The sequence below is a fragment of the Catharus ustulatus genome, chromosome 24, assembly GCF_009819885.2.
Source record: "Catharus ustulatus isolate bCatUst1 chromosome 24, bCatUst1.pri.v2, whole genome shotgun sequence".
NCBI classification, from domain to species: Eukaryota; Metazoa; Chordata; class Aves; order Passeriformes; family Turdidae; genus Catharus; species Catharus ustulatus.
The window spans coordinates 3772095-3793834 of record NC_046244.1 but is presented as its reverse complement, the minus strand read 5'-3'; the positions used below and the strand labels follow the sequence as shown (position 1 = coordinate 3793834).

Sequence of the window (21740 nt, the reverse complement as noted above, 5' to 3'; positions counted from 1 at the left end):
TTAGCTGAATTAATCACTTAAACTTACTTAATCTAGAAATATTTATGTTGAATATTATGAATTTTATGGAAGGAGGAACATATAAGAATAATTTTCAGCTCTTGGTTGTGCTGCCTACTACATGTGTTGTGACAAGCTGGCTCAGAGAATGAGAAAAGCATCAAGAATGGAGAAAGCATCTCACTGTCTGCACTCCTGCTTCTTCCAATTTCCAGCAACTGCATCAACCAGAACCACTGAGGTGATGTATAGATATTGTAGGCAAACCATGAGTAACCAATATGTAGCTTTTGTTTTGTTGGAAGCATTTAAAAAGTAAAACCAGGCATGATGAGTAGGAGGCAATGCATAAGAATCTGAAGCTTTTCTGTTATGGGCATGCTCATGTTTCCTGTAAAAATGCCATCAGTAATTCCCACCACTAGCTGGGGCTCAGGTACAGCTTACTGAGTGTGCAGCTCTCATGCATCTACAACAGCCTGCAGGGAGGAGCCTTTCATTTTAATATTCTGCTCGTGCATTTCTTTACCCATTGTTTTTGTCAGGTGTGTGAAATCTGAAGTCATTCTTGTGACTCCTGTTCTCTTTTCTGCATGAAATGTAAGCATGGTTTATTTCTCAATAATTCTATTGCTATTTTCCCCTCAATCAAGCATGCTTATTGTGTTAGTAAGTTAAGTATTAATCATGACAAAATGAACTAGAAGAATTCATCAGGAAAATTGTTTTCAAGGAGAAGCTTCATAGTTATGAGATAAACATTTCTTAACTTCAGCCCTTCCAGGTTTAAATGAACAGGTGGCAGGCTTTGCCTCCCTCTGAGAGGAGATTAACAGTAATGTATCCTTACATGATCTCATTAATATTTTGTCGATTAAAAAGACTCAGATCTTAGTTCCAGGAGTAGTTTTCTCAGGCTAAGTCCAGGTCTGGATCACAGAGGGAACTTCAAACAGCAACTCACACCAATCAATTCTTCCACTTTAATTTCTTTTCCCCTCTACTTTATAACAGGCAGCCTTTGCTCCACTGTAAAAGTGAGCTGTGCTTTTTATATACAACTTGCTGTATATAAATATTATATATTTGTATGTGCATATGTATACATATACACACATATGTATGTATATATATAATGTATATCTATTTAAGGGCTGGCTTTTAGGTCACCCATATGTAAAGCTCTGTCTAAGTGGTGAGAAGTGGACTTTTCTCAGTTCTCTTTGTCTAAACAGTTTGTAGGGAAGTAGTCAGGAAAACAGCTCTGGCTGCCCCTTATTTCTCAGTAAATTGCCTCAGTGCCTGATGTACAGGAGGGGACATTCCTTCAAGAAGGAAGCTGGAATGTACAGGAATGTACCACACTGTGCTCAGTTATTGCTGCTTATTCAACTCCTGTGGGGTTTATTCCTGTGCTGGATAGGAAATGAGGAAGAGCTGACATTCCTATCTCTTTTCCCTTGAGCACACCTGCTGAACCTGCTAATTCCTTCCCTGTTTCCTGCATAGGATGAACCAAATGTCATGAGGCAAAATAACCACAGGACTCAAAGGAATGTGTTATTTGAGGATGACATGGTTCATAAAGGCAGGAAATGGAGTTGCTTCCCAGCTCAAATGAGACATACAGTACTAATTTCCTAAGACAAACATCACTACATTTCAAATCACCTTGTTAGAAAATGTTTGGTCATTCTGGAGGGAAGGGAGTATTTCAATAAGGATTTAGGTTCATCCACTCCTAGTCAGTGACTTATCTCACTTGATGGTCAGTATTGCCTTCAAGTTATTACCAGTAATTGTAAGAAAAATTAGTTAAAGGCTTGTGCAGCACAATGAAATCACATTCTTAGAACATTGACAGCTTCCAGTTCTGCATGGGAAATAAGCCCCAGGGTTCTCTGAAGAACAGGACAGATTCCCCTTCAACAGGACCATGTTCCCCATCCAAACCCAGCTTTTTTTACATGGCTGTTACTGGATTTGTTGCTGTGTTCCATCAGTATCACTCTTACTGCCTTTCCTATCCCAAGATAAGGTTGTAACATTTTTAAGATTTTTTTTTTCCCTGATGCAAGTTAATCTGAGTACTGACCTGGGTTTACATCTGAAGTAGCCCTATAGGCTGGCAAATTCCATTGTTCAATTTTAGCTCAAGCTGGAAATGTGAATAAAAATTAAATTTTAGTGAAGACAAAGTGTTGCAGTTCTCTACCTTCCCTTCTCCTTCCATTTTCCTCTTTTTTTTGTGCATGTCACCCTTTGGTTTTGGTTCTGAACTCTCAATAATCACTCATCCTTCCCAACTGCCTTCTGGAGACAGAACAAAGCTTTGAAAATGCATGGAATGTGCAGCACTCCTTTGCCTGCATTTACCAGAGTCTGAAAATCTGACTTCTCAAGCCTGGAAGAGCTGAACAAGCTCCATGATTGAATGGGGATCTTTGTGTCACAGCCCAACTGTTTGTTGCAGAGCAGGGGGAGCTGTGGGTTTGGTCTGATGCCTAAATCCACAAGGCCTGGACAAAGGCACAAGGCCAAAGTGATGCTGGGTTTATTTATCTGTAAATACCTCCACGCTGCAGCTGTGAACAGTGTACAAAGCATTAATTCAGCCCTCTCATTATGGCACCTGGTGTTAAGTTACAGATCCCCTGCTACCTTCTGCATCCATCAGGGCTTGTCAAGCAAAAAAAAATGCTGGGAATTTCAGTATGATTAATCCTTCAGCTTTAAAAAAGCTGTCTGCAAAACACCAATCTGGTGTTTCAGATCTGCTGAGTACAAAGGTGTAACAATGTCTTCAGGCCCAGAGATAAGAATTCAGCTTTAGAGTGGTTCAGCAGCACCAACACTGCAGAACTTCTGTTGGTGCCAGAGAAATTAATTACAGACTGCTCCTCATCAAAAGCAACCCAAGCACACTTCTGACCTGAGTGGTCTGGGAGATTCAGTAAGGTGATTTTTGCTCTGTATCCTTGGTTTCTATCTCATAGTAAAGAATATTAAGGAGTGTTACTGCAAAGTGTAATGGAACATCACTTATTGGAACTAATATGAAGTTGTGACAGGACTAATATTTTAATGTTTGAAGTTTCCTGGGTTGGTGGCTTTTCTCTCATGTTACAACCTTTGGCAAATCACTTCATCTGGCAGTACTTGCCATCCTGTGAGTGATGCATCAGTGCTTTTGAGTTTGAGAGGTGTTAACGTGCAGAGTGTCCTTCCTCTTTAATAAAATATGTGGTTAACATAATTGCAATAGTACACTTCAGTGCTCCTAAAATACTAAGCAATTGCTGCATGTTTTAATTGGTATTTAACTATAAATGAATACTTCATAAATTTATAGGAATAAGTCAATCTCCATAATTCTTGTGGTGCACACTTTTTTAGTGCTGGTTTTATCGAATTAATTCTGTTCTTACAGGAAAAACACCTGAAATGAACTCTTGTACGAATTGCTGTATTGATGTCCAGAACTATGATAAATACTGAGGTATCAAGTCACTGCTGTCACAGTTACTGCTGCTGTGTATCTTCCCCACAGACACAAATGCAAGGGGACAGCCATGTTTATGATATTTTTTAGTGACATCTGGCATTCTCACAGGAAGCCTGGTGCCTGCTTGTCTGTTCGGGGGAGCCACGTTCATGACTCAAAGCCAAGCTGCAGAAGGGAACATTATTGTTACTAACTCTAAAGGAATGAATATGATCAGGAGTGAGGACTTTAAGTTAAAAGCTAGTGTTGATTTATTGAGTGCTGTTCCCTGTGAATAAAAGTCAGGCTTGGCCAGCTGGTGAGAGTATGGAGCTGTTGTTTCCTCGTGTGTTCTCATGCATAGGAAGTCTCCTGACCTTGGCCTTGGTTGTAGTAGTGATCACTCATTTCAGCTCACAGAAGGATTTATTTGCCCTAGGACAATGTGCTGTTTGACTTCTCACAAAGCAGAAAATCTTCCAAAAAGCTGCATAGCTTGTGTCCAACCCACCTCTGAGATCCTGAGCTCGTGACAGGAAGCTGCAGAATGCCAGGCAATGACAGCTCAGTCACTGAATGCTGCTGTAAATTCGTGTGAAATACAAACCTCTGTGTGCATCTTTAGTCTGCATTTCCAAAACGTTTGTATCATGAAATTACAGGTTAATTAAATTAAGGATTCAGTAACACATAGATAAGTGACAAATGTGCAAGATTTTAATGAATTTTCCATTGTTTCTTGAGGTTTGCTTGAAGCTGACCAGAATGTTCTGCACTTGAGATTTCTAGGCAGCAAGGTGTATGAATCATCAGAATATTGAATGTATCAGTGCAGCAGCAGTTGCTGAACTTTCAAAATAAGAGAATCTTCTGGTTCTTTGGAATCCTTGCTTTCTTTAGCTATAACTGAGTATCCTGGACTCCAACTGATAACCAGAGCAAATTGTCTTCATGTTTTTGTTGGTCAGATTTAGTGCAGCACAATATTTAGTACTGAGCCCCCTAAATGTTTCAGTGGAGCATGGGCCATTTGGTCAAGGGTTGATTTTTACCCAAAATTAAAAGAAAACTTGTCTTAAACAAGGGTGTGGACTATAAAGGCACAGTTAAGACCAGAAAAATTAGGTAGTTGTGAAGTTGAAATGGCTTCTGGAATAAAGCACAGTGTCCTTGAGCAGAATGCTGCTCTGTCCATGATCCAGGGAAACCCAGAACTGCCCAGAAAGATTCTCTGCCATGCATTTTTCAAATGGGGGGCTTGATACTATTGGTGGCATAAGAAAGGTTTCCTCATTTTGGTATTTGCAAATTAGCAGTGCCTGAGCTGATGCAGAAGAAACTGGTGACATCTGTGCTATTCCCTCCAATGGGTGAATAATTCATAATTCCATATGCCATGCATTTGAGCAGGCATCAGAGCACCTTATGGTATTTCCCAGTACTGATAAGGAATTGTTAAACTGAGGCTGACAGAATTAATATTCTATTGCTGCAAGAATAAAAAACTGAATTTTTCCTGCTACCATATGAATTTACACAAAGATAAAGATTAAGCTGGCTGCTTGGTCACAGACTGAGGGTCTCATCACATCAGCTCCAGAGCTAACTAAAGACTTCTGAATTAGTTTTCTCTCATATGTTTAGTTCTCAATTATAGTTTCATTTATCAGTGTCAAATGAGTTGGTTGTAGACAATGCATTGATAAGACAAGTAGCAAAATAAATCGGGAAAACTGAAGGAAGTTTAAGACATTTGACTTTTCTTAAAGAAAACCAAGAAAAATTATTGTAAAATAGTGGAGTTTATATTATGATTTTTATTTCCAAAGCTTGTATTGATATAATAGTTCAAGGCACATGAAAGAAAGAGAAAAGTAAACACAGATAAGCTGACAAATTTATCAATGGATGACAATATTGATTATCATGATTTTTACACCAAACACTGAAATGCCATAAAATTTAGGAAACCTGATGCACTGCAGCCACTTGACATGCAAAGCCTTTGCCCTGAGCTCTGTACATTCAGGTTGTGCTGCTCTAAATGTGCCCAGAAAAGATGCAGCCTCCAAAGCTGCATCACACCTCGGTGACACACTCTGACCTGGTGCTGCACATTGTCCAACAAATCCACTGGCCAGTCAGGAAATGGGACAGGCATGAAGGAAAACCACGGTGTGCCCTAACTCAAAAGCTTCTACATGGCAGCTCTAAAGTGACCCATCAAAACTGGGTATTTTCCAAGCACCCCTTAATTCAGGATGTGTATTTCAGTTCCTGCGTGTCTCTGCACAAGAGAAGGCAGGAAATTCCTGATGCCATAGTCAGACGAGCAAGCTTCCAGTTGGTAGATCAGTTCCAGCCAGACCTACCATATTTTGCCACAAAATAACATAAGTATCAGAGCAGAAAATCTGTATCAGTAATGGATTTTAGCTTCCAATATCCAGTATTTTCCTACTTTGTAGATAACTGGTTCTCACTGAAGCTAATTCCTCCTTTTTGATACATCATGTGGTAAATAAACATGCCAGGAGCACTAAACCAGCCAAAACCACTTCTGTTTTGTTTTGTTTTTGTTATTTTTTGTTTGTTTGTTTGTTTTAAAAGAATACATATAATGTAATGTGAAATAATCTTTGGTAGCATTTAAAACCCAAGCATATAATACCTGCAAATCACATTTCTGATGTACAGCTCATTGCTGCAAGAATTTTTTTTTTCCTTACTGCAAAATCTTTTTCTTCTAGTAAAATTCTGGTTAGTAAAAAATCCTATGAAATGTTCTGTGATCTGTGCAAGTCGGGTGTGAGGGTGGTCCTTAGAGCTGTGTGGTATCCCCATAGATCTGAAATTCTTTGGCTATATTTCCATGGATCATCTTCTCACACAATACAGGAATAGTCTTTAGTTTGTATAAAATAAGAAGCACTTGTGTTTTCCAGCATGGAATGGCATGGTTGCTTGCTTCAACTGTATTTAGGGCCTGGAAACAAAAAGTAGACATTTGTTTGTTCATCATTACCCAAATGTAAGTTACAGATCCTTTTTCCCTCCTTCTCTTTGTCTTTCCTATCATCTCTTTGTTTCTCTTCCTAGTTCTTATTTTGCTTCCTCCTGCTTCACAGTATCTGTTCAGTTTTCTGGGGTTTTCTTACTCCTTCAGTGTTTGTAAAACTCCTTAGATTTGTGTGCCACCAAAAAATGAGGTAGAGATCCCTCCCCAGTGTTCACATGTTATCCAGCACTTCTGGAACTTAGTCCTGTGTTACTTCTGGTAATGACTCTGCTCTCCAGAGCAACCCCAGCCCCAAGCACTGATATTTATTATACATTATTTGGGAAGTTCTTCTGAGGCACACAAGAGCATGCAGACCCCATTCCACACTGGCAGCTCTTGCTGAGTCTGTCTAAGGCACTGGAAAATTGGTAACATTGGTTGTTTTGTCAAATAGAAACCTTAGAAATCTCCCAAGTGATTCCTGTGACCCTGCTCAGAGGAAATGCCTGAAGAAAAAGCCTGGTGAGCAATTTACTTACGAGTACCTGCCTGACATCTTCCTCACAACTGCAATTACGATTCCTGCAAGGATTCCAACTGCAACAATGATTCCAACAATTATTCCAACCAGTGCAATTGTTCCCAGGCCACCTGAAAGAAGAAATTGGGAATGTCAGTGTGTGTCTCATGGAGACATTGATACAAGGCTGCTGATAGACCCAGTGCTGTTCTGCATCCCCCTCCTTGGGGAGATTTCTTACTGCCTTGTGAATTCTGAATAGATTTGGGTGTTCAGCAGCCTTTGGGTGTGGGATGGAGACAGGGAACCAGGGCAGGCAGCTCAGGGAGCAGGCTCTGCCTCCCCTGAAACTGTCACTCAGTGCCATGGCACAGGAAGGGAATTCCTGGCAGTTCTGTTCCCCTTGTCTTTATTACCAAATCTCTTTAATACCTGCATCAGTCTCCTCTGGTTCCCCACGTCGTTCATCTGTAAAGCCAGAAAGATAATCACAATAATTATCAATAATTATAATTAACAATAATTGCCCGCTCTGCTTTGTACAAATTGCCTTCCAATCTGAAAGGCTATATCCAAGGAAAATTTTATTAACTTTGTCACAATGGTTGCTCTTCTGATAGAAAGTGAGCAAATGAGGTTTGAGACGGTATTTGAGATTTCCAGATATTTTTTAGTAGATGGCAGTAAAACTTTGATATGTAAAAATAGAAATGAAAGGGATTTTTACCATCAACACTTGGTGTCTTTTTACCATCAACTCTTGGTGTGTTAACTTCATAAGCAGTAGCATTTTCAATTTCTCCCTCTGGGACAAAGGAACTTTCTGTGGTCTTCAGCTCCCCAAACTGCAAGAGATTTATTACATTGTCACTGGTGGGCAGTGACAAGAACTGGAAGGAAAAGAGGGAAAAGAAAACCTTGGTACATTCACTCTACATGTATAAAATAACATTTAAATGTCTTGGTCTGTCAGGTGTGGGTGCATTTTTAGCTGTCACCTCTCATGTTTGCCATGTGTACAGTGACCAGAACAAAGCAAGATAAGCTGATCTCTTCCCAGCTGGAGGCTTTCTCCATCAGATCTCTTGGTAGGACTGCAGAAGGTGTGGGAGGCTGCAGGATTTTGCTGACCTGCCTTTTTCCAGTGGGTTTTCGTAAAGTAGTTTTTGAGTTTAGATTCACTGAAACTGTTTGAGAGAGACTGGACTGGAAGAGGTGGGAAGTGGCAGGGAATAAGAAGGGTCTTTTATTTAGCATTATCTACTCACCATTGTTGGCAATTCTTCAAAGTCTGTGTCATTTCTGAAATCAGTTGTTGCACTCTCCTCTCCTTCTAGAACTGAGCTTGCTGAATAAAATTTTAGAAAATGAGTCAGGATTTTACTGGGTAGTCACATGTTCTGTCCTATCTGACACATGAACTTTGTTAATCATGACCTCTGTATAGTGTTCTATCTCCCTGCCCTTGCCCACATGGGAATGGGAAATTATTTGGAATAAGTTTGAATTCTGTTATACTTTTGTCCAAAGCAGGAGCACAAAAAGCTGAAGCACCCATCACTTAACTCTGCTACAACCTTGAAACACACTGGTTACTAACATTTTGTCCAAGAAGAGATTTCCTTTTTTATTAAGAGAAGTTTCTCCAAAGTGGATGTGATGATTCTGGATTTCAAGCTAAGCATTAGCCTATACATTGGGATAGATTTCTTCAAGCATCTTCCATTTTCTAAAATAGTAAAAGCTTTCTCCCATCTTTCAGCTCAACCTCAGCTGCAATCTTTATTTTTAGAGCTGTCATCAATGCTCATGGGTGCAGCTATAGTTTGGAAATATTCCTACACAAATCAGTCCTGAGGCTTTCCTAAAGTTGCAAACCCTAGTTGCCATAATTTGAGTTTTTAGATAACAATGTACAGGTTCTTTATTTTATTCTAGACCCCTAGTTAATCTGTGCTCTTTGATAAAATGGTTATTTAGATTTTGGCCCAAACAGTTCTGTTAATTTATAAATGCAGCCAGAATTCATTGGTAGGGAAATGAGCTGGAACGAGGTAGAACAGGAAAAATACAGCAGTGTACCAAGAACGTGCTGAAAACCCAAGCATTATTTAATCCAATTTGGTGCTGATTCATAAAGCTGTGAGAGGCAGAGTGTGATGTTAATGTGGTGTGAGAGCTGCTGGCAGTTTGTAATTCCTGGTGGTTGCACAGCCAGGTGAGGCTGCTCCTCCTCCTGGGGCACGGAGGTGCTGCCAGCTCCAGACACCACTGCTGAAACTTGAGCAAAGACAAATAGGAGATGTTCTGAGCAAGTATTTGAGGCAAAAAAAACCACCAAAAAATTCTTTCCTGGATTCAAATTATGCATCTAACTTCTATTTCTCAAAGCAGCCAGATCAGAAGGGCAGCTCTTCACAGTTCTTTTAAAAATGAAAATTGCTGTATCATTTGAATATCTTGGGTGTAAGAAACATCCACAACCTCCTTGTTTTAATAAACTGTAACACTGTTTCTACTAATTACACTTCTTATTTAGTGACCTAAAAACATTCTCATCTCCTCTGCATATGAACTTAGACAATTCCTGAATTGTTAGATTGGTTCCAAATACTTTTAATGGAAAACTTTACTACTTCAAATGCACCCTACTTGTTTTATATGTCATATAGAGGCAAGTAAACAGTTTTTGTTCTGTGTCTGTGTCCTGCTTTAGGGGACAGTATTGCCAGGAAAAAGGCAGGAGCTTTTCCCAAAATGGAGAGTGAAAATCCCCTCCCTCCCAGTTTAAAATTAGGAGGGATGGTTATTTTGCTTGATGGCAGTCAAAAATGAAAAAAAAAAAAGGTAGAACCTCTTTGGATCAGCTGTGCAGATATCACTCAGAAATTGTTTTCCTTAATTGTGAATTCCATTTAAATGTTGTTAATTTTTACCTGCCCATTTTAACAGAAAAATGTTATTTGAAATAAAAAAGCTGATATTTAATTTTAAAATTGGTTAAAAAAATGTAAAGGCAGATGAAAGGAAATTTTTCATGCAGAAGATGAATGATTTGCCATTGAGAAAAAGAACCCCTGATTTTGCTCAAAACTCTCATTTGAATTCTACTGGAGACTTGCAAATATTTTTCCTTTGCTCCCAAAACTCTTTTCAGAACCAAAATTTTTATCCATCTTCACTAATGTAAGACTGAGAGCTTTGTCCCATTGCCAAGAGACCAAACACTGAACTGAACTTAGATTTCTAAATTTACTGAAGTCAGAATTGTGTATTTCTGTATCCTTATAACCCTGAATGCAGTCACAGCTTCTGCTGTGCTGGTAGCACTTCAGGCAGCAGTGGATGAAGAAACTGTATTCATGTTATACCAACATGAGGCCAAACAGAGTGGCTAATTAAGCCAGTCAGTCTCCCAGAAATCATCTTATAATCCATGGAAAGACTAGAACAGGGTAAATCAGAGTTCCAATTAGATGGTAAAAATAATGGCTTGGTCATTTTTGATTGAAATACCCCAGGTTTTGTTGAAGAAGCATAAAGGGGACTGACTTTTTGTTTTGTATTTAGACACTCTAAATATCAGTGTGATTTAAGAGATAGCATTATTTTCCAATTCTTATTTTTTGCTTGTAATACCATCTTTAAAATACAATACTGTGATGTACAATCATGGCCATGTAAGTGTGAAGTGTGAACAAAGAAATAACAATATAACTCAGCAACACAAATGTGTATGGATCAGTTTACCTTGTAATCCCAGTCAGAACTGAAAAAACATCCTTTATTCACTAGTTGAAAATAAGCACAGATGGAGAAAACCAATTACTAGAGGAAAATCCCCCAGTAGAAGGTGAAATAAATTTTTTATGTTAGCTACAAGCAGCTTATTGAGAGAAGCTGCTTACACTCCTGGCATGGCAGGAGCTTTCAGTCCTGAGAACTGCCTGATAGTGAAGGCAGGAAAGGAAAGCATTTCACACAGGAAAGGTGTGGAAAATTAGTGAATGCCACAAAGAAACATAAAATAATATTTCTTTGTGTGACACTTGTTGCAGGTTCTTGGTCATGAGTGTAGAAAACTTATTTCAGTGCCTTTGCCCTCTCAGTACTGTGTGTGACAAAAGGAGGTGGCCCAGATTAATCTTGCTAATTTTAGGTGCTTAATAAAGGCACCTAAATAAAGTGTCTGCTTGCCCTTATCTTCTTTGATAGCCTGTAGGGAAAAATAAATACCTCTAGAAGATCATTCAGCTCAGCTGAGATTTGGGTCACCCTTGGCAGTGCTGCCTTTCCTTTACTGCAAAGGCAAACTGGGGTATGGCTTCCCTGGGAAGTGCCCCAAGCCCACACTGATCTGGTTTGTGCCAGCTGAAGCCTTGCCCCAGCCCTGCTCAAGCTGAGGTTTCTGTATTTGATGCAGAAAAGTCCCTGGACTCAATTTCCAGGTTCAGAGCAGCAGTGGAGGTGGCTGGGTGATGGTTACACACCACAAACCATCACCCAGAGAAAGACTGGGAGGCAAATTCTTATCAGTGTTCTGCATTTGTAGGAAGGAGCACTGGATACCAGACAGCTCTTTGTTGGAGAAAGTCATAAATAATTAATTATTGAAATGAAATTGGGAAACACTACTGAACTTTAAGCTTCTTTCACTGTACCCAGCACAAGGCTCAGCACCACTGACATCAAAGGGAGTGTGACTGGGATTGCAGGGGTGTGTGCTTGTGTCATTCCTTGCTTTTGATGTGGGCCAAATGTACCAAGAGTCAGGGTAACGTGGTGCTTCTGCATGTGTTCTTAATATTATCTCAGAGGAGGCTGTAAATAAAAACATTGCCTCACAGTGCTGGGGCTGCCTCCAAAGGAGCCTCCTCTGTTGCAGCCATACATTGCTGCAGATGTGAATTAATCATTGCATCCCTCCTGCCAAAGTTCCAGCTGGGAGCCTTTCAGTTCAAAGTTCCAGCTGCTCTCAGGCTGCAGCTCCTCACACCAGGACAAAATTTGATGTCTTTAAAAGTTTAATAGGACTTTGCAAACCTCCCATGCTTGAGCATCCCGTGACTTGGGGAAGCTGAGCTCACTGCTGCCCTGCACAGGGACAGGGAAACCTCTCAGGGCTGCTCTCAGAGCACACAGGTTGTGTTGGAAAGGAGAGGGAGTTGTAAAACTGTTGTTCATTAGCATTTCTTTCAGGTAGCTCCAAAACCAACAAAGATGCTTCTGAAGACAAAAAATGTTGTTTCTTTCCTTGCATAAACCTGAATAAACCCAAGCACCAGTGGGTAAAGGCAGTTGTATTTTAGCTTAGCCCTTGAAATAGGAAGCCCTCAAAATAGAATGTTTCCATTTCTGATAAGAGACCAGGAGATAAAAATGGCAAACCTTAAAGGATTCCCTCCAGCAAGAGCTGCAATAATCTTTTGCTCATTGCCCTCTGCTTCTACATGGAAAAAAAAAAATTAAAAAACCTAGCTTCAGTTATTTGTAACAGCTAAAAATATGAGCTAGCAGAGAGTTTAGCAGGATGGGTCGCCTGGGACAGATCCCTTTTCTGTTGGAAATGTAACTGAGCAAACATCTGGAGCTGACTGATGGATTTCAGCATCTGCTTCCGGAATTGTTCCAGACCAAGGGGTGTTGTTTGAAGAACTGTGCGTGGATGTGTGTGTTGGTCATCCTGTTTTGACTGCATTTTATTCAGCATTTATGTCCTGGCACAGGAATTCCCTTTCTGCAGAAGTGTTATTCACTTAGAGACCTTCATTTGATTGTGAACAAAATGAGTCTTAGTCAGTGTCTCATTACGGGAATTAGTTCTGTTATAGTTCAGTGAAAACTTCCATTCATGGTGGTGGAGGTTTAAAAACTGCATTTTTTGATTTGCAGGGGATCTGCCTTTTAAATTCAGCAGCTCTGGAATTTTTAAAAGCAGTTTTGCTGTGATTCGGCTCCATCCTCAATTCAAGAGTACTCCAGAGTCACATCCAAAACCTACAACATTAGCTTAATTTAAAGAATATTTTAATTAAATATTTTAAACTATTATTATTATTATTTCTTCATTAATAATTGCTTAATTTAAAAGAATTTTCCATTATTTTTATACTCATGGATTTTTTTTTAAGTACACGGGTGTCTCTCTTCACGGGTATCTCTCTTGCTGTGAAATTGTTCAGCACTGCCAAATCCAAGCCACAAAATTTTTTGTACTTTGAAAATGCAAAGGTTTGAAGAATATATTATAGTGAATTCTGAGGATGTATTTTGCAACTTGGATCTTTGGACAGTTAAAATTTTCAGGCTTCAGAAAAGTAGGGAAGTTTGTTAATGAGAACTGAAATTCTCATTTGTACCTGAGGCTCCTCCAAAATCGTATTTGCAGTATCCAGAGCTCAGTGTCCTTGGCCTGTTTGGGGCACAACATTGGCATTTTCTTTCTCTGTTAATTCTTTCTGGAAGTTGGAATCATCTGTCATGCCATTAAAAATCCCCTGGCGTGTATTGAAGTGTCTAGACTGCTGTTCAGGAGAAAGTATGCACTGTCTACATCCTGAAGTGCTTTCTGCAGTTTCCTGAGACAAAGACTGACAGCTCTGCTATATATAACAAAGGATGGCAGAAGAGCAGAAACTTTGGACAGCACAGTTGGAAAAGCACAGGGAAGGATTTAGCTCAGCCTTATTTAGGGTATGACTGACTCTGGTCAGGTATGCCATGGAGCTCGTGATGACAATGCCTTGCTGAATTGTCAGAAACATTTCCTCTGGTCACCACACCCTGCTCCAGATGGGTTTTACTGCTGGGGCTGCCTTAGCCAAAGGAACAAAGCCAGAGTTTAAATCGACGGTGCCAAGTGGCAAAGAACCTCAAGTAAATCGCATTTCTTCTGAATGTTACAATATTCTAGTGACAGAACAAACCAAAATGTGCTTAGATTCACAGAAGCAACTGTTCTTCAAGTGCTTGGGGTGTGTAATGATCCAGTCATGAAACAAAGCTGGGAGAGGAAAAGCTGGAAAATTCCTAAATTTTGTCTTATGCATGGTGAAATCAGCCACAGAGCTGATGACAAACTCCATTACAGGATAGTCCTTTAAAATATTCCTTGCAGAACTCGAGATGAGTATTTCAGATTTTTGCTTTTAATAACATTTATGTCTCAATCTCTGCTTTCTTGTCTAGCAAGCACGCTGACCTCAGCCTTGCTGTCCCATGAATATGGGATAAAATTGCTCTCTTGTTGAGATTTGACCCTGTTTCCCTGTTTGCAGTTTCACTAACAGGCTGATTGTTTCCTCTGAGCAGTGAGGGATGGAACAACAAGGCTGAACTTATGATCAAGCTGTAAATGTCTCTTGTATCTTGTTGAGAAGGGCACAATCACAGAACTTTCAGTCTTTTGCTGCGTGGCTGGAAGGAAGGAGAGTTGCAGCCAAGTAGAGAGCTTGGTGTAAGACATCTGCATACAAATACTGGGATATGTAGATGCAAATGAAAGGAATTAAGAAATTACCTCTAATACAGTAATAAACGAACCTTTTCCCTAAATTACTTCCTTCCCTGGACTCTGAGGCTGCAGCCATGTGCCCTTTCACAGCTGCCTTGCTGTAGATTATAACCCTTTGTGTCTGCAAGGAGAATTTTTGCAAGTTCCACAACTCATTTCTTTTAAATACTCCCACCAGACACTGCACTGGAAACTCTTAGGTGTTAATTCTGTCCACACAGTGATTTTTGGCTGCTTACTTTATATTGCCGTGCAACAGGCAAGTTCCCTCCAAGTGTGTTTAGTCTGACTTTTATACTCCACTAACAATAGACCAGCTAATGTTTGGATGGGTTTCATAGTCATGAAAACATTTTAATGTGAGTTTGGAGTTAAGTGTGTCCCTGTTACAGATTTAGTGGTGTCCCAAGCTCTCTTTCAAGACATGCTTGCCTGGAAATGGTGATGGCAGAGCTGTGCCCTCACAAAGGATTATTCTGATGCAGTTTGTGCTGGATGTTGTAGTGTTTGTAATCAACAAGGATGGAAAAAACATGAGGAAGTCATAAAGCAACATGAGAATGTGCTCAGCATCAGCTTCTATGTCCTCTGAGAGTTTTTGGCCAAGCTTCTGAGATGGACAGCTGGAAATCAATAGTTCATTTGTCTCTTATTTTTCCTGATTTGTTTCTCTTCAGCACACCCCAGCATACCTATACTCCCAATCCCACATCTTTTCCTGCAGCTCTGTGTAACAAGCTGTGCCCTGCAGAGCTCTGAGCTTTGCTGTGGGATTAATCCCCGTGGAGGGGATGGTCTGTGCACACACAAACCACAGGGGCCCTCGGAGAGGATCTGGGAGGCCACAAGTGGTAGGAGCTGGCAGCATTTGGGTCCCATCCTGTAGTCCCTGACCACATCCAGACAAAAAGCAAACAGACCAAGAAAATAAACGTGCCACTGAGGCAGCCCATGTGCCAGCAGCAGTGGGCATTTCTGAGCTCCTGGTGTGGCTCACCTCGAGTGACACCTGGAGAAACAGCACAGGGTCCTGCTGGAGCTGAAACCCTCCTGCACTGCCTCATTAGCCACATAAATGTTCTACACCTAAAGGTTCTTTGCTGCTTTGGGTGGGTTCTGTTTTTTGTGTTTGTTTGCTTGTTGGTTTGTTTGATTGTTTGTTTTTCAGACGATTTACTTGCAAGAGCTGAGGATCTGTCCTCTCTGTTTCCAGTTTCAGTGTGCAGCCTGAGTTAATGAAAGGTCCACTTGTAAGCCCATAAATATGACTCTTTTCTTTGTTTGTGAAGTTACAGAGTCAAAGCCAAGCTGTTGGGATGCAGATGTGCAAACCTCTCTGCTGGCCCAGCTGAGGAGAAATCGAATTTTATTTGTTCTCTGCTGGTCTTCCACAAGGACACTGAAAAATTCAGATACACTAATTGCAGACCTGCTAAGTCACATTCAGCAAGAGGATTTTCTCCTTTCTGTGATAATTGTCATGGGTATTGGACTTGTAGAGTTAGATTCATGTCATGAAGAGGCAGCTATGGGGTGTGTGAGAGTACTCCTCATTCTTCATGCAGGATGAGAGGTTGTGCTGTGTTTATTTAGCAGAAAACTGGGTCCCTTTTGAGTCAAATGTGACTGTTCCGTTTGCTTGTACATTTTGTTTACAACCAGCAGTTTTAATCAAACAGAGTTGGATTTTCAAGAGTTGCCTGATTTTATTGTTTAGTTTTGCCACTGAAATATTGAAAGACTTTGGGTAAATCAGGACTCTTTTGAAACAATCTTTCCTTGTGATTTTGTCAATTCTCTTTGTTATGATTTTGAAAAACAGAACACTTTTTTAGTCCTTCATAGCTGACTATAAATTTCAATTTCATTTCTTACAATATAAACACTTTTTATCTGAATTATCCTGTCCACGTTCTTACTTTCACTCCAAACCAAATGCAACATGACCTAGCATAAACCCGCCTTGCATAAGGAAATATAATCTAATATTTGCCTCTAGGTAAGATCAGGCACACAGTTGATACAGCCCAAGTGACATGTGGTATCCTGTTAAACAATCATGTTAATTTTTGTTCATGTTATGTGACAGCCAACAGAGTAATCTCCTTCCCTGCAATGACACAGCACCATGGGAAAGGTTTGAAATCAGGAAATGTGTTGCACTGGTTTGGATGCTTGTTCAGGCCAATTTCCATCTCAGCTCCTTTGGTCTGATTCTGTGTGTGAAGATTTGCCTGAGTTTTGAAAAATCAGCAGGGCCAAAGTGTATCTGCTAATATGATAATGATAATAATAATAATGATTATTATTAATAATAGTAATAATAATCATCCTTTTGGAAATTGGAAATGTGCTTCCTGAAGGAAACAAAGCTGCTTTTATTACTATTAATAATAGTGATAATAATCATCCTTTGGAAATTGGAAATGTGCTTTCTGATGGAAACAAAGCTGCTTTTCTTAATTTGGTCTCAATCTATAACCTGGAGTGCCCAGGCAGAAGAAAAGGGTCGCTGCAGGTTTCTCTCTGGCCTGTTCTAGGAGACTTTTCCCTCTCAACCCCCAGAGTTCCCAGAGTTCATGTACCTGGATAAAGCCACTCCACCAAGCACTGTGCAAGTCAAACCTTCTCCCATCTCCCTGTCAGCCAGCAGAGATTGCTGAAGGTGGCATTGTCATTTTGTGTCTGTTCTAACTTGTAATTGCTGATAAATAAACAGCAGTGATAGACACTAAACACTCCAGATTTATTTTATCTGGAGTCTATTTTCCTGGTGCATCCTTTGGAAATTATCCTAAATGACTGGCTCCATGTGAAGAAAAAGTCACAAAACCTAAACAAAACCTTAAATTCTGTAAATCACATTCTTGATCCAGCTCTGGGGTTCAGTGCAATCTGTACAGGTAATAAAGAGGTAGGATTTTGCAGGCAGGAAATATTCTGATTTTTTGTATGACAAGTAGGGTTTCAGCCTGGAACTGCTCTCAGAGTTGAGAGAAAATATACCTAAAAAGCTTCTCAGAAGCCTGAAGATGAAACACCTTTTAAGGTGTAATTCTGGTATCTTGGAATGCTTAAGGTATTTCTATAAAATAGTGGTGTCTTTGTCTCATTTCTAACGGCTTTACACTTTGGTACATTTAATATAGATGCTTTTGAGAACAAGGTGCCTGGGTAAGCCTAGAAAACAACTTTTGTGACCTGCCTAATATCTGTTTATTTTAGTTTTTCTGTGAAATTTTGAACCATAACTCCAAATTTCAGCCTTGTTACAGAACACCACTAGAAGTTTCAAGTCAAAATCTTCACACAGTGTGTACAGTATAGCTCCATCCTTTCCAGCAGGATGACACTGATTGTTATCTGCCCAAATTCAGGTAATTTTTTTCAGTTTGGTTCCCCAGATCTAAGCCTGATGAGGAGCTCTGTGCTTTCAAAGAGCAGTGGGCTGAGTCTGAGGTTCCTGCATTGGCACGTGGAGCTGCCAGGCTGCTCCTTGGAACGAGTTCCATGGCCAGGGCAGCTCTGTACCACATTGCCCCACAGCCAATTCACTCACCATGAGTCAAATACTGCTCAGAAAGTCTGAGCTTCACAGTGACATTCCTGGGCAGGGTAATTCTGATTTACTGTTAACAAATCAGACTCTTCTCCTACAGCTGTAGAAAGACTTAAATGTCTATTTTACTAAAAGTGTATATTGTAGCCTTCTTATAAAATTCAAAATAAATAGCTTTTCAAATTCAGCTTTTTGGTACATAACACTTTTCCTATGTCTTTGGCAATAATTCCCCCTGGTTTCATTTCCCTCATTGTGTATATATTGCTCATGGCTAAGTTAGACTTAGAGAGCCCTGCATAAAGCTCAAATTCTGAGTCTGAAAAGTCTCTAAGCACAGAAGTTAGACTCCAGACTGAGCAGATTTACAGGTTATTTTCATACCATGATACCCCCAAGTGCCAGCTGAAGTCAGTCAGAGCTGGCAGAGCCTGCAGTGTGTGCTCCAGGGGGCTGAGCAGGGAAATCCTCCCCTGCCTGCCCTGCCCTCTCCCCCCTCACACACAAAATTCCTTCCTCATGGACTCAACTCTGCCCATCGGAGAAAACTTTTGCTGAGCTTCTTTCCACATCTCAGCTGTAGTAGGTGCCCAGCTGCAGCTTAAGGATTTCAAAGCAAGTTTTACAAACAGAGTAAGAGAGCACAGAAACTGGGAAATCACAGGAAATGACTGGAAATAATTGCAACCAAACTTTCTCCTTACCTTCTTGAGCAAGTGCTGCAAAAGGCAGGCTCCCGAGGAGGAAGATGAAGAGCAGATCCTTTATAAACATTTTTGTTCTGCTTGGAGACTCGCTTTCCAATCCTGAAACCAGATGGATCCAAATTCGGATTATTTCTTTTAGAGGCAGTGGAGAATTAAGATGATAAAAAGAAATCACTGCAAAAAAACACTTCGGTATTCCAAATATTCCTTCAGCTGCTGTAGCGTAAAGAGGGGAGGTTTCTCAGGCGAAAACTGAACAGTTAAAGAAAACTGAGTGGAGTCAGAATTATTTTCTTCAGCCAAGGGATGGGAGCAGCCCAAAGTGGTCCTCAATGAGCAGCCAGGCCCGCCCTCCCCACGCTGTTTGGTCAGGACCAAAATTATGATCTCAGCTCAGGTTTAAAGTTACAGGACCCGTTGTGGCTTTCAGAAGACTTTTATTTAGCAAAGGGGAAAAAGGAATTTAGGCAAAGAGAGGTGTTCCCTCCCTTCTGCCAACTGTCTTTATGGAATCAGCACTGAGGACGCTCTTCTTGTTATTTCCAGCAGGGAACTGATGTGTTTTTCATTTCAAAGTGAGCCCCCATGTTTATCTAAGCAAAGTGTGGTCCTGAATGTGCATTTAGGGATACTGAAATAGTTTTTAGGACAGGCTATTTAGTTCTGCAGTAAATACTGTCTGAATTCTCCTGTGTGTCTCCTGTCCTCAAGTGACATCCTGGCTCTGCTCGACCTTTTCTCTCTGCCCACTTCTGCTGATCCCACCCTTCAGAGGGAGCATTTTTCCCTCTCATGTGCAAGGTTCCTTTTTCCTTGTCAGTGTTTCTGGCAGCAGCTTTGCAGGGCAGCAGTGTGAGGTTGGATCCCCACCATGGGTAAGAGACTCCTCTGCTCACCAAGAGACACAAACTGGGGCTGGACAGGGCTTGGGAGCAATGACTTACATCAAACTTTTTGTGAATCTGTCTCATCTTGGCAAGGAATAGTCTACAGAGTTATATATTTATATAATATATGTATATTATAACATCTGTATGTTGTATTTAAGAGTGTAGTGAGTTTTAACCAGGCTCCTGTGTGAACTCAGTGCCCCAGTGACAGAGCTGGGGGAGGAAATGTGGGACCTTCTCCTTCCAGCTCAGATTTATTTCCTTTTGCCCACAGCTGAAGGATAACCTCTGCCAGAGGAGTGGGGCAGGCTTGTGGCAGAGCTTTTGTCTTTTTCTAAACACACACACACAAATGAAACCCCTAAACCAGGGTGGAATTGTTTTATTCAGGGAATGTGGGTCAGAGCTGTCATTACAGACCCCACAACACTTGGTGCTATAAAGGCCCATGAAAAATCTAAACATTACAAAGGGGCTGCAGATGGGGAATGCAACACTTTCCATGGGGATTTTCTTTCCTTCTGGAAGTGATAGGTGCCAAAGTAATTCGGTAGCTATCAATGATGGTGCTATAATTGTGTTATTTGTGATGAAAATGAGTGTGGGATGAGAACAGTTGGTGCCAATGCAAAGAAACAACAGGCAATATTGGCTGATTGTCTTCAGGAAAACAGCAAATAAATGTTGCCACGTACTAACTTTCAGCATCTTACAATCTGGGATTAATTATTTCTTGATGACTCTGCTTCAAATTTATTTAAAAGAATGTTTGCTTATTGGGGAAAAGTTCCTCGTAGGAAACTGAAGCTTGCCAGGGGCCCATGCCAGTTTTCATGGAACTTATTTTGAAAGGCTGAAGCAAGTTCTTTTTTACCTTATCAGAATGGAATGTTTGGAATTCTGTATGCATCTTCAGAACCAAAAATTAATGCAGTACACTGTGAAAGACAAACCAGAACAAACAGTGACTTTTAAATGTTAACAAATTCGCAACAAGAGTAAAAAGAAGGGATTTTTAGAATTCCATTCAACTTTCAAAAGTATTCACAAGACCTTTTACTTTTATGATTATTAATATAATCTAATTTGTCTCATGTTTAGGAATAAGTTTTTCTGAAGGAGAAGCTTTTTGCTGAATTACATAAATTCTCACTTTACACTGTGCTGTATTCTGGGTATAGAGTTGAGGCACTTGAGTTTTCAGGAACTGGAGATATCCAAATTCCAGTGGCTACTCCAACACTTCTCAATACTTTTATTATTCTTCATAATAAGAAATAGTTTCTTCTATATGAGCCTATTTCTCTGCTCCAGCCTGTTCATGAAAGGAAAACTCCTTAGATAAATTCATTGAACTGTGAAAAATTCAATAAAGTCATCTTCTATCATGGTATCATAGTGCAACAAAAGGCAAGAAATGTGCCCACAGATGCAAAAGTAGAGCAAAAGCCAGAAATGTCTTGGGGTGGAATTGTTCCTGCAGGACAGCAGGGGCAGAACTTGCCTTTGTGGGGACAGGGTGATGCTGGGCAAGGAGATTGAGGCTGGGAAACTGCTGAGCCCTCTGATTGAAAACACCAACAAAATTCCTTGAGAGGAGCCAATACACCCTTGGGAGAGGGCATGGGTGCAGGAGATGAGGGAGCAGCTCTCTGAACTGCTTCAATGAAACTGTGGTTCACTGGTTTGTAATTCTGCTGAGCCAAAGGTTCAGTGGTGTCCTGGTTTAGGGCAAATTTGGGGAAAGGAGTTATAAAGGATTAATAAAGGAGTTATTCACAGGTTCTGATTGAACAATTCATCAGCATTGAGAGCAGCACCCAGTCCTGTGCCTGTGCCAGAGCAGGAGTGAGCCATCCCCAGGGTGTTGGTGCTGCAGTGGCTCTGCACACGTGCTCCAGTGCTGTCATGAAATGCACGTCAGGTCTAGGAGGGATGTTGTAATTTGGTCTGGGTGTGCTGTGACAATTCCCACAAATTGCCAGGATATGAGTGCATGGGTCACTCTTGGTTGTTTTTTTTTTTTGCCAGGCAGGTCTGTGTTTTCAACCCCCGTGGTTTAGGGG

At 40.5% G+C, this 21740-nt stretch overlaps 1 protein-coding gene across 2 annotated transcripts; it reads right to left on the bottom strand.

Annotated features, from left to right (window-relative positions):
• Positions 1-5895: 5895 nt before the first annotated feature.
• Positions 5896-19082, bottom strand: LOC117006788 (podoplanin-like). Of its 2 annotated transcripts, none has more exons than XM_033079388.1 (6): positions 18782-19082; positions 8274-8353; positions 7733-7850; positions 7438-7473; positions 7025-7136; positions 5896-6470 (listed from the first exon to the last, which is right to left on the bottom strand). In XM_033079388.1, the coding sequence occupies exons 1-6, from the start codon at positions 18849-18851 to the stop codon at positions 6464-6466; spliced, it is 423 nt and encodes a 140-aa protein (XP_032935279.1). In that variant the 5' UTR covers positions 18852-19082; the 3' UTR covers positions 5896-6463. The 2 variants fall into 2 exon arrangements, with proteins under 2 accessions (XP_032935279.1, XP_032935280.1); XM_033079389.1 differs by having other exon boundaries at positions 7031-7136.
• Positions 19083-21740: the final 2658 nt, after the last annotated feature.

Excerpts from the sequence above, each read along its gene's own strand:
- LOC117006788 (XM_033079388.1), bottom strand. The coding sequence starts at position 18,851 with ATGTTTATAAAGGATCTGCTCTTCATCTTCCTCCTCGGGAGCCTGCCT. Across the intron at positions 7,851-8,273 it reads TTGAAGAATTGCCAACAATG|TTTGGGGAGCTGAAGACCAC; the intron begins GTGAGTAGATAA and ends AATCTCTTGCAG. Across the intron at positions 7,137-7,437 it reads ACCAGAGGAGACTGATGCAG|GTGGCCTGGGAACAATTGCA; the intron begins GTATTAAAGAGA and ends TTCTTCTTTCAG.